Source organism: Biomphalaria glabrata, chromosome 18, assembly GCF_947242115.1.
Source record: "Biomphalaria glabrata chromosome 18, xgBioGlab47.1, whole genome shotgun sequence".
NCBI lineage: Eukaryota > Metazoa > Mollusca > Gastropoda > Planorbidae > Biomphalaria > Biomphalaria glabrata.
Genome location: NC_074728.1, coordinates 15538024 through 15551451, shown reverse-complemented (window position 1 = coordinate 15551451; position 13428 = coordinate 15538024). Strand labels below are relative to the sequence as shown.

The 13428-nt window shown below is 41.9% G+C and overlaps 1 protein-coding gene across 4 annotated transcripts in view; it reads left to right on the top strand.

Annotated features, from left to right (window-relative positions):
* Positions 1-13428, top strand: part of LOC106079668 (polycystic kidney disease protein 1-like 1) — a 360015-nt gene that overhangs the window by 137159 nt on the left and 209428 nt on the right. For all 4 annotated transcript variants that reach the window (XM_056017219.1, XM_056017218.1, XM_056017220.1 and 1 more), the window contains exons 25-26: positions 8467-8566; positions 11991-12083. In XM_056017219.1, the coding sequence (XP_055873194.1) occupies positions 8467-8566; positions 11991-12083 (193 nt within the window). The remainder of the gene's footprint in view (positions 1-8466; positions 8567-11990; positions 12084-13428) is intronic.

Genomic DNA, 13428 nt, shown 5'->3' with positions numbered 1-13428 from the left:
TGAGTTGTCAAGTTCTTTGAGTTGGTAATCGTGTGGTACAGTTGCAGAGAGTCTGAATATTGAGATTCGTTACAATAGTGAGAAGAGATATGTATTCAATAATTATACATAAGCACCTTGCTACTGCTACCAACTTGTCACCATGGTTTCACAGTAAACCAGACGCTGACCAACTGACTTCGTATTACTGTCAACATCAGCAATGATAGAGTTAGACCTCAACTGATTCCCAACTGGCACCAACTGTTGTATAACCTGAGATGAACTCCAATCGGTAGCAAGGCTGGAAGCACTAGTCCTCCCGTAGAGCAATGGCGAGAAACTCTTTGGCCTAGTGCCTTATAGCTCCCATACAGGTCAAGTGACTCTACAGACACACTTCCCCGCAGTTCTCTTCACAGTGTCGGCATCGCGCATCAAAATTTGTCCGGAACCGGCCAAAATAAGCACCAGCAGGGCAGTGCCCCGTCCTACACTGCGCAATAATGGATTGTTCCGGCCTTCTGGGCCTCCACCATGGATTTTCGCGGTCGGGGCGATGCAAATGCTGCCAGACTCCACGGGCTTTGTTGGAGCCATCCCAGGATTTCAACCACTTGTCATGTACCCACTCTTGGATTAATGTGGTAGCTTGGTTAAACGTACTTGGAGCCACGAAAGTGGGCACGCCAGTGTTCTTTCTCGTGCTAAAGCATCAGCCGCCTCATTGCCACCCACGACGCAGTGCGAGGGCACCCACTGCATAAAGATGACAGCTCCAATAAATAGGCGGATGTTATTTGCGGCGCCTAATGCCTTTTCGACCAAAGGTGACTTTCTTTCCAAGCCAGCCATGGCTTGAAGGCTAGAGCTCAAATGGGTAACCATTACAACAGAAGTTGCAACGTTTTTTTTACGTATTTTTCCCCTACTGTTGTGTAACAGCCACTGACACTCAACGCCGTCAATAATCGCCAATCTGACATTGACACTCAAGACTGTGATATATATTTCTGAGATCATAAGCGACGCCAACACGGGCAAAGAATCGAGTTCATTACATACAACTCTAACACTGGCACCCTATAAGCAAAAATAAACACAAAACTCAACTTCTACTCTAAAACTAGAAATATAACAACCTTTTAGAACATATAATAACGAAGTGACTCAACCTAAACAGAGGTCCAAAAATTCTACCGAATAATAAATACAAGGGATTAGTACTTGTTTACACAGACTAATAACCTTTTATGGACCAACACATCGTCCGTTTCAACCAACTTCAGATGGTGAACTGGCTCATAACAAAAATAACCAATAAATGTCACCGGACTTAGTGACGTAATAAAAAATTCAAAACAAAAATACAAGACGCTCTCGCGTCCGTACACATATTTTGTATTCTGTTAGTAGATATAATTATGAACAGATTAGTAGATATAATTATGAACAGATTAGTAGATATAATTATGAACAGAATCTCTATTGTTTGAATTCTAAATAAGCTGATATTAATATTTATATTTGAACTTGTACATGTTCTATCGTCCCGACTGTATTGAGTAGAGAAGTAAAAATCCTGGGGCTCGACATTACCTTAATGCGCCAAATAATAATAACAATCATAATCTACTATAACTTCATTTTTGTTTTTTTCCCCAATATGACCGCAGTATATTAGCTTGTATTCACTTCTTGGGTGCCTGGAAGGAAAAAGTTTTGCTCAATGGAAATTCCCGAAACGAGCAGCAAAGTTGTAATAGTGTTTCATTAATAACGTAGATGTCTTGTGCTCAATCCTCAGACTAGAACTTTCTTTATAGGATAAGCTCATCCGATTATATCCCTTTCAGTCTGATCCAATCTGAGTAGATCCAATCTGTACCAGCTTCAATCAGTACAATCTGATCCGATTAGATTCAATCAAGTTTGAGTTTTTGGCACAGTTAAAATAGTAAAGTTACTAAAAATTTTGTAAATTTAGTAATAATTTAGTAAAAAATCTTTTGTAAATATTATATGTTCACAATTTCACAAATCAAATCTTCATAGACATCCCCACCTCCCGGACAAAGCCCAGTACCTTCTCAGGGTCAACACGATCGAATTGTGTCTTTAAGTTGTGCGCTCTAAAAATGTTCCCCTAATATCCTGGTATCTGGGGAAATCAATGAGTGAGACGAGAGTCACAGTACTCACAAAGTGTGGCCAATCCTAAGTCTGGACATGATCGAGCTACCACGCCTTGTCAGACCCTTAGATGTGGCATTTTGGCATCCACACTGCTTACAAAGTTCCTCCAGAAAATCCTTTTGGCTGACCGTATGGTTAGTCTAGCCTTCGCTCTAGCTATCCTCAATAGCTTTAGATTTTCCTGGGAAGGATTCTTTATAAATGCAGCCAGCAGTTTTTTTTTCCTATCGCCAATAGCACTTTTGCAAGCTGTATCAAACCATGGTTTGATAGGCCATTTTGGTTTTGCGGAGGTTAGGGGGACAACTTTCCGAGCAATACCAAATAGTTTGCCAGCAAAGATATGAGCTGGGTTCTGTTCATTTAGGATATTTTCTGTGATATCCTCGGAGCATCTTTTTTGGAATTGTTCCCAATCAGCTTTATTCAGCTTCCACCGCTGAAGTCGTCCCAATGAGGGGAGATTGTTAGCAATGATGATTGGAAAGTGATCACTTCCTCGTAGATCATTGCTTACTGACCACTTAAAATCGACCAGAAGTCCGGGGACACATACGGTGAGGTCAATGCATGTGAGAGATCCAATTCCTGGGTGCAAGTAGGTCGGTGATGCATCATTAAGTATGCATAAATCATGTTGGAGGAAGATATCCTCCAGCATACGACCTCTTTTGTCAGTATTGTTGGATCCCCACATAGTGTTATCGGCATTGAAATCCCCTAGGATTATATAGTGCCGAGGTAGTTCGGAAACTGATGCTACCTTTCAGAAATGATTCCTGTAAGCAGACAGCTACAGGAGTCTCAGAATCCATCAGTAGCTGCTTTTTCTCATAATTGGCCTTGAGGCCTCTACAGTTTCACTGCACAATCCTGGAATCCATGGCTTATTCTAAGTTACCTACTTGGAGCTATTAGGCCTTGGGTGGACCCCGGAGGGGTTTCCCTTTATTCCAGTGACCTTGGTATTTTTAGTCTTGGGTTTAGATGGAGAGGAGGACATTTGTTGATTTGTTGATTTGAGGCACATCGGCACAATTTAGGCCATGTCGTGCCTGCAGTCCCTTAAGGACTACTCTCTCTCTAAGCAACAAGGGCCAGATTCTATACAGTAATATAATTAAAATTAAGGTCTATTCACAGTTAAAATAGTAAAGGTAGTAAAAATTTAAATATTTGGTAAAAATCTAATGTAAATAGTGCATGTTCACAAATTCAGAAATCAGATCTTCGTAGATAGCCCCACTTCCCGAATAAAGCCCAGTACCTTCCCAGGGTCGACATTATTAAATAGTGTTTTTAGATTAGTGGCTCTAAAATGTTTCGCCCTGACATCCTGGTATCTGGGGCAATCAACGAGGATATGTTCCACGGTGAGGCGAGAGTCACAGTACTCGCAAAGTGGGGGCTCCTCTCTCTTCAGTACAAAAGAGTGCGTGATGTAGGTGTGGCCAATCCTAAGTCTGGACATGGTTGTGCTACCACGCCTTGTCAGACCCTTAGATGTGGGCCGCCACCTGACATCCGCCGCAATCTGCCTGAGTTTACTGTGAGTCTCAGCCTCCCATCGGTTCTGCCACTCTCGATAGGTGGCAGAGGCAATACTTTGTCTCAGGTCCGAGTAGGGAATTTGGGTTCCTGACACCGCATGATTTAGGGCTCTCTTTGCTTCTCTGTCTGCGCTTCGTTTCCCTCAATGCCAACATGGGAGGGGACCCAGATGAAGGTGACATCCCTACGGTCGGCTGTTATTAGGTCCAACAGCTTCAGGCTCTTATGTACCAATGGGATGTCATTCTTCATCCGCCCCAAAGCTTGCAATGCAGATTTGGAGTCGGAGCAGATTATAAATTTACTCCTTTCTGATGCTTTTACGGCCATAAGTGCAAGCAATATTGCGTGCAATTCGGCCGTAAAGATGGAGCAGCCATCGGGGAGTCTACGGGAGATTGTTTTGTTCCGAAAGGAGCAGGCACACGCGACCTTTCCCTCCATTTTGGATCCGTCTGTGTAGATGGTGCCACAATCTCCGTAGCTCTCCTGCAGTTCCCTAAAGTGGACTTGTAGTATGCTTGGGTCTGTATTTTCTTTTTTGAAATTAAGGAGGGATAAATTTAATTTAGGTTTATTCATTAGCCAAGGAGGATTCTGAGGGGTTTCTATTTTAGAGATTTGGTCAATGGGTGGGGTTAAATTTTGGATGGGTTCTCTCATTCGAAGGCCCAACGGCTGTATGACGTTAGGCCTTCGATTGTATAATTCTACCTCTGTGGGGTTAAATATGGAGTCAAAAGCAGGGTTCGTGGGGTTGGATTTTAGCTTGACTATATACTGCATTGCAAGCTTTTTCATTCTTATATCCATGGGGAGTTCTCCAGCCTCCACATGGAGACTTGGGATAGGTGATGTACGAAACGCGCCGAGACAGAGACGCAGGGCAGCATTTTGTATTGGTTCCAGTATTTTTAGGTACGACTTCCTTGCTGCTCCATATATTATGGATCCGTAGTCTAGCTTGGATCGAATTAGACACCGATAGAGCAGCAGCAAGGTATCTCTGTCAGCTCCCCAGTCAGTATGGCTGAGTACTCTTAGTATGTTTAATGACTTTTGGCATTTCTTCTTAAGTTCCTTAATGTGGGGGAGAAAATTAAATTTGGAATCTAAGGTGAGGCCTAAAAATTTTGTAGTTTACGACGGGGATCTTCTTTTTGTGTATAAATAGTTCAGGGTCTGGGTGGAGCCCCCTTAGATTACAAAAATGCATACTAACTGTTTTGGAGTCAGAGAATTTGAAACCATTATAGTTTGCCCAACCCTGAATTTTGTTTAAACATAACTGTAATTTCCTTTCTAAGGTGTTCATGTTTTTCCCATAAGTAAGAATGACAAAGTCATCAACATACAAAGAGCACTCTATGCCAGGGGACAGCGCATTTATGATGCTATTTATTTTAATGTTGAACAGGGTGACTGACAGAATGCTGCCCTGGGGTACACCCATTTCCTGGTCATGAGTGTCAGAAGCGGAGTTGCCCACTCGGACCTGAAATTTTCGATCTTTCAGGAATTCCTCCACAAAACGGGGGAGGTGTCCCTTAAGCCCCATAAGCGCCAGGTCACGTAGAATGCCATGTTTCCAGGTTGTGTCATAGGCCTTTTCTATATCGAAGAATACAGCTACTAGATGTTATCTTCTGAGTAATGCATTTCTAATATAAGCTTCCAGCCTTACCAGGTGGTCAGTTGTTGTCCGCCCCTGCCGGAATCCGCACTGGTAGTTTGAGATCACTTTATTCCTTTCCAGGTACCAGACCAGCCTACTGTTAATCATTATTTCCATGGTTTTGCAGATGCAGCTTGTTAGTGCTATTGGTCGATAGTTAGCTGGGTCAGAGCCGTCTCTTCCCGGTTTAGGTATCGGTATAACTGTGGCTTTCCTCCAGCTGTTTGGGAAAGCGCCTGTTTGCCACACACAGTTATAGACCCCTAGTAGGACTACCAATGAGGGTTCGGGAAGGTGCTTGAGGAACTGGTAATGGATTTCGTCTTCTCCAGGCGCTGTGTCATGTGACTTGTCCAGCGATTCCCTCAGTTCCTCAAGCGAGAACGGTTTGTTGTAGTCTTCATTGTTCTCTGACCTGAAATCAATGGGGTGTCTTTCCTCCCTGGTTTTGACTTTTTGGAACTCTGGCGTGTAGTGTGCAGTGAATGATTTTTCTGCTATTGAGGATGCAAGGCAGTCAGCTATTTCTCTGGGGGACGTGACAGTTCGTCCTTGGTTTTTCAAATGCCCTATTGCATTTGATTCTTTCCCTTTGATTCGCCTTACTGCCTTCCAAACCGCTCTAGCAGAAGTTTTGGCATCCAGACTGCCGACAAATCTTCTCCAGGAATTCCTTTTGGCTGACCGTATGGTTTGTCTAGCCTTTGCTCTAGCTATCCTGAATAGCTTTAGGTTTTCCTGGGAAGGATTCTTTATAAATGCAGCCAGTCGTTTTTTCCTATCACCAATAGCACTTTTGCAAGCTGTATCAAACCATGGTTTGCTAGGCCGTTTTGGATTTGCAGAGGTTAGGGGTACAACTTTCCTGGCTATACTTAGTAGCTTGCTAGCAAAGGTATCAGCTGGGTTCTGTTCATGGAGGATATTTTCTGTGATATCCTCAGAGCATCTTTTTTGGAATTGTTCCCAATCGGCCTTATTCAGTTTCCACCGCTGAGGTCGTCCCAATGAAGGGAGATTGTTAGTAATGATGATTGGGAAGTGATCACTTCCCCGTAGATCATTGCTAACTGACCATTTAAAATCGTCCAGTAGTCCGGGGACGCATACGGTGAGGTCAATGCATGTGAATGATCCAGTTCCTGGGTGCAAGTAGGTCGGTGATGCATCATTAAGTATGCATAAATCATGTTGGAGGAAGATATCCTCCAGCATACGACCTCTTGTGTCGGTATTGTTGGATCCCCACATGGTGTTATGGGCATTGAAATCCCCAAGGATTAAATAAGGCCGGGGAAGTTGTTTCAATAGGTCCTCCATGTCTGTTCGGTTTAATGGAGCGCCTGGTGGTAGATACAGGCTGCAGCAAGTGATAATCGTGTGAAGGGTTATCCTAGCTGCTACGGACTGTAGTGTGGTCTGTAGTTCTATCCTCTCATGGGGGATGCTATCCTTCACAAGGATACAGACTCCACCTGATGCTCTCTCTGCATCCTCAACATTCTTGGTGTAAGCACGGTAGTTTCGGAAGCTGATGCAATCTTTTAGAAATGTTTCCTGTAAGCAGACAGCTACAAAAGTCTCAAGAGTCCATCAGTAGCTGCATTTCCTCGTAATTGGCCTTGAGGCCTCTACAATTCCACTGTACAATTCTGGAATCCATGGCTTATTCTAGATGACCTACTTGGAGCTATTTGGCCTTGGGAGGCCCCCGGAGGGGTTTCCCTTTATTCCAGTGACCTCTCAAGCACATCTGGCACACACAGTGTTCCTCTTGCAAACTGCCGCGCCGTGTCCATAGCCCTTGCACTTAAAGCACCTCATAAGGTTAGGTATATAGGGCCTCACTGGAACTCGTAGGTATCCTGCCTTAACATACTGTTGCGGTGTCCTAGTTCCGAAGATTAGGATAATAGTGGCGATTTTGGCCTCCTCATCATCCCTTCGCCTGGTAATGCGCCGGGCATGGGTGACTCCTTCAATTCCCTCCACTATTTCCTTCTCGGAACATTCCAGCAGGTCTCTAGAGCTGATTACACCTCTGCTGGTATTCATACTCATGTGTGGCATGACTTCCACTTGGAGATCACAGATTCTTCTGCATCGTAAAAGCCCATCAGAGTGTATCTTGCTATCAACTTCTACGAGAAGTTCCAATGACTTGTGTAGCTTAGATACACTCTTGGACTATCCCACTACTGACTTAAGTCCCTTGTCGATGAGAAAAGGGCTAATCTTTGTCAGGCTTTCCCCTTCTCTATGCACCTGACTACCAAAATTGATGGCCAGGTAGTACAGCTTCTTGTGGCCTCCTCCTTTTTTTGACTCATTCTTCGCCTCTTGACCAGACACAAATCTGGGGCAAGTAGTTTTTGGGGTGTTTTTTTCTCCATGGATATTAGTAGTACTTCGGCATCTGTGCTCCCACCCGCCATCGAGTCCAACAAGGGGACGGGCCATTCGGATGTCAAGAATGAACCCGCCAGGGGTACACAGGTGCTATACTCAGTCAGCTGCTGCATCTGACATGTGTCCGATACAGAAGCTCCCTGATTGACCCTCCAGCCACTGCCTTCGACCTATGCTGGTAGCTCAGCGTGACCAGCCGTTTGACCCAGAGCTGGCCATCTGGGCCTCAGGTCTAGAGGAACTTGGAGCGAAAGTATTGTATTATGGTAGTTTATCCTCGGATAGACACCTACTCAAATACCAGGATCTCTTTATCCCCCCTTACCCGTCGCAGTCCACGGCAAATGGACTGGTCTAAGACATAGGGTGATTTTAAAGATAAGGAGACAGAGTGATAGGTAATGACGGCAGACTGAGAAAGAGGAGGCAGACACAATGATAGAATATGATATTCTTACTTATTATATCGTACAGTAATAATAAAATGATAGAAATGAAAATCGCATTTAAAAAATCATTACAATTTTAAAAGACCAAAGAAGAAAATACTTTTTACAATGACCTAATCAGTTTCAATATTTAAATGTAAAGAATATTAAAAAATATACACGTTCAAAATGATTTGCTTTTAATTTTCGGTCAATTTTTTTTTTCAGGATTCAAATGTTTGCTACTCAGGCATTACTCGCTAAATTGTTTACTTGGTGTACGAATAAGACAGACAATGAGACAGACACAGTTCGGCAGATTGAAAAGGTAAAACAGTAAAGATGGGAGTTAGCAGTGGTTTTAGTCTGTCCCATGGTACAGGTCTTTTCACTTTGCAACTTTTCAGATGGCTAAAGAGACCAATCCTGCGGTCACATGTTGGACATCTGTAGTCATCAGATGCTGCAGCATCTGACCCTTCTACATACTTCAGATCTATCCAGTGTCTCTTTCTCCCAAATTGTTGGTGTCCATTTTAAAGAGCTTTATGTTCGCGCTTGCATGCATCAATACATTTTCAAGTGTACGACCTACCCCTGGCTTCTATTAGGTCTCGAGCAAGTCGACCGAGTGGTATTCTGTGAACCTGTCCAAACCAGCTTCTACAACTGAATAGAGTGCAGATGTCCTGACGCCCAGCTATTCGCTAGAATAGGGCTTTGGTATTAGTTACGTAGTGTGATAAATTACTCAAAAAAAACATTCAATTATTGATAGAAAAAATATTGCTTGACATGGTTTCCTTTTGTTCCAAAAAATATTAATATTTGAATTTGTTAAGATTTTTTTTAAATCATCGTATAAGGAAGTCGTTTATTTGGAAAGTAATTTTTTTTTTAAATCTATTGTGCCTAATATTGAAACTAGAGGTTTTCTACATTAGGCGTCTTTGGTTTGTCTTATCGAAAGTAATTAAATATAATATTTTAATTTGGACTTAATTTGATTAAATGTTCTTCATAAGATGTTGAGTAGGGCTAGAAATGCCATAAAATAGTATTGAAAATGAATAAAAAGTAAAATTGGAAGCAAAATAAAGGAATATCAAAAGTAGAAACTTGTTTGTATCTACACTACTGTGATACATTATTCTTTACAAGAAAGATTTCTTTGTTGCATCAATGTCGTAAATAATCTTTATATTTTAAAGTCATAGCCTGATCATCAGTGGCGTAGCATCCATGATGCGAAGGGGTTCAATGAACCCTGAATGACCAACAGGGGCCCATAATGGGAACTTTAAAAAATTGAAAACAAAAATGTGTCGAATGTAATAATTACAATCTATTACATTCTCATATATTTTTACTTACCATTCATAATGTTGTTATATTATAATCCCTAACAAAAATATAACAGAAATACAAAATAACAAATCGATGTAGATCTCATTAGTAAGATGCAACAAGCTTTCATTTTTCGGTCATCTTTAAATTATCATTTCGGTGGCACGTGTCACTTTATCTTAGAACACAGGAAAAGGCTTAACGTTGGAACTCGGTCCTGGATCCAGCTTGTAGAGCTTGCAGCGTGTTCACAGTCTCCCTTTATTTTTATCATACTGTTACGTATTTCTGAATCTTCTGGCTAAATGTACTAGTAGGCACACAAATAAAAACACTGCAAAGAACTTGACGACTCAACTTTCAGCTTCATATAAATTTAATGACTATTAACTCTAACAATTCGTTACTGTAACATGTAGCGTAGAATACTGTACAATATCTGTCAGTTTACAGTTAGCTGTACTTCTGCAATTCATCTCTTCACTTCGTTGCAATTCATCTCTTCTCAATTTGCATCGAGCCGTATTCCACAGAACAAACCAACGACACACTTCCCAGTATCGTTCCTGGTCTCCCAAAGCTGAACCAAGTCGTACTCAAGTCTACCGAATCAGAGCCGTACACATCTTACATCGACTTACTGTAACGGCTCAAGTCCACTGTAGTACGCTGTATAGACTTTAACGACAGTAGTCCACTCCAGTTAACTCTACCCTAGTTAACTTGCATCGAGTCGCACACATCTCTCTTCTACTGTCTCGCACAGTAGACAACAGTACCGACGACTCACTCACGACTGACTTTAACATTAACTCACTGGCTTATATAGAGTCCCTAATCGCTTGTCCATTGTTGCAAAAACACTGCTAGTATCCTCTGGAACAACACGGGAGGAAACATCACATCCTGTCGTTGTTTATACATGTCGATTCCAGAGAACACCTGCTGCAGTGTTATCTAACTGTCACTGTTCATTTGTAACACTGCCCTCTTCGTAGATCAGTTCGTCCTCTGGAACAACACGTGAAGGCACGTCACATCCTGTCTTTGTTTATACGCGTAGATTTCAGAGAACACTGGCTGCTGTGTCATCTCGCTGGGGTCACACGTTGACCTCTACTTGTCACTGTTCATTTGTAACACTACTCTTAGGGAGGGGGCCCAATATCATAAGCTACGCCACTGCTAATCATCACTAATTTTCCTAGATACAGGTGATAAAATGTGTCAGTGAACACTCAAACTCCTTTCCATGTACTTGAAACAACAAAGCAAATTGATTGACCCAATGGTTGTTTCCTACTAATAAGGTTTTTAACCATAAACGTTGAACAGATAGTCATAGGTTGGCTATTTTGATGCTATCTAAATCCATAGTGATAACGATGGACGTTAAGGATTCTGTGACCTCCGAATAAAGCTTGTTCATTTCGAGACTGTGACTACAACACAGTTTGAGTTTACCGATCAAAAAGATGAAGCATTCTTTCAATTTTCGTGACTGACGAAATTGTAAAATAACATGGCAGCATTCTGCCTAATAAGGAAGTAAAATTGTAGATATTGTAACGAATCTAACTATCCAGGCTCTCTGCAAACTGCACCACACACCACCAACTTAAAGGACTTGACAACTCAGGGCTCCAAAGTAAAGTAGCACTTTAATCTTCGATTAAATCTGAGACAAGACTGTACAATAGGCAACACGTAACACAGGCTGTACAAATATTTCTCCGTGAACACCGTACCGACGTATCAACTCTTGCACTAGCCTCTCCGTCTCGTTCTTGCAATGGGTTCAACAGTTCAGAACTGACTTCACATACTGGGTTCGTTATTCGGACTCGATCACAGACCAAGATAAAAAAAGCCGTTCCTCTTGACTGTACTTGACAGTACTCCGCACTGATCCGTCGCAATGCTCGGTACAGAACCACACCGCTGAACCACACTGAACTGTGCTGTAGTTGACCGGACTGTATTGAACCGGGCTGTAGTGAACCGTGTTCTTAACCGTCTTGACTGCGACACCTCCGCTCTTTATATAGGGTACCTAATGGCCTTCTAGAACCGGACAGAACGTCGCTCGACCTTTCTGGGTGGTCAGATGACTACATTCCTCGTGATGCACCTGAGCTCTGTTCACGACGCCGATCCTTCCCGAATGTTGACACTCGTCTCGGCTGACCGTCGTAACTCGTCACGGTTGAGCGCTCCGTCTAGCGCTGGCCTGGGGCGATTTACGTCGGCTGACTACACACACACCACTACCCCCATCTGTGCCACCACCAGGTTTATTACAATATTTTGTGCACTTTGCCACTTTTGCTATCAAGTAACTAACTAGATTACATTTTTGACTTTGTTCTTTGTTTGATAATTAAATTTGATGGCATATCTTGCAGTGTCTTTATTGGGGCCAGAGGCTCATCAACTCTGTGACATTCATTGTACAAGTACTTAGAAACATTTTGTTTCTAAAACAGGAACCAATACAAGTAAGGATTTCAAATGAGAAATTTAGCTTCCCCCCAAATGGAAAAGCGGCTATTAGTTTTGTGTGGTCAGTTTACCGTCTTTCCAGTTTAAATCTTTAAAAAAAAAAAAGCAGAAAAGATTTTGAGATTCCGATATGATGACACCTTTCCGAAGCAGAACCTTTTGGGGCGATGGTAGCTTTTTTAGCGGGGCGTTTTGTCGCGAAATGTTTTTGTCACATATATGTTCATTTTATTATGTCTTTTAAATGAAACATAACTTTGTTTTCCTTGTGTATTTGTGTTCAAACGTATTTTTGATGCAAAGAACAAAAGTTGTTTTTTGTCTATTAGATTTTTAATTTAAATTTGTTGTGTAATAACTGTTATATCAATAACATTAGTTTGTGTATTTGCTTGATGTCTAAACAAAATGAAACAATGCAATTTTAGTGCACACGAAAATGATTGATTTGATGTATTGTACCTTCAAAAGAAAAAAAAAAGAAAACTGAGGAATTTCATCTTGTGCGTTTTGCACACTTAGCCTGTTATTTGTTGAGAGTAAGGAAAATATTTTCTGATAGAAGAATCTGAAGCATGTCAATAACTTTGGTCTCAGGAATTGGAAGCATGCCAATAACTTGGTCTCTGGAATTGGAAGCATGCCAATAACCTGGTCTCAATTAGGAATCTGAAGCATGTCAATATTTGGTCTCAGTTAGAAATCTGAAGCATGTCAAAACCTGGTCTCAGGAATTAGAAGCATGCCAATAATTTGGTCTCAGTTAGGAATTAGAAGCATGCCAATAACTTGGTCTCAGTTAGGAATTAGAAGCATGCCAATAACCTGGTCTCAATTAGGAATTTGAAGCATGCCAATAACTTGGTCTCAGTTAGGAATCTGAAGCATGCCAATTACTTGGTCTCAGTTAGGAATTAGAAGCATGCCAATAACTTGGTCTCAGAAATCTGAAGCATGTCGAAAACTTGGTCTCAGGAATTAGAAGCATGCCAATTTTCTTCTTCTTCTTCCTCGTTCTCATTGTTATGTTGGAGCGTTCATATGACTAGACCAATACATGAGAACTGCGCAGTGGTTTCCAAATCAGGGAGCTCTCTATATAGTTTTCTTTCTATTGGGGAGTTTTGGAGCCAGTGTCTTATACGGGCCTCTTGGTAAAGAGAGCAGTTTTGGAGGACGTGGTCGGCATTCTCTGGTGATACTCCACATGGGCAAATTTCACTGGTTCCAATTTTGAGCTTCCGGTACATGTGTTGTCGCATTCTGTTGTGTCCGGTCCTGAGTCGAAAGATTAGACGTTGATCTTGTCGGGATAGCTTATAGTAAGCATCATCTTTCTTG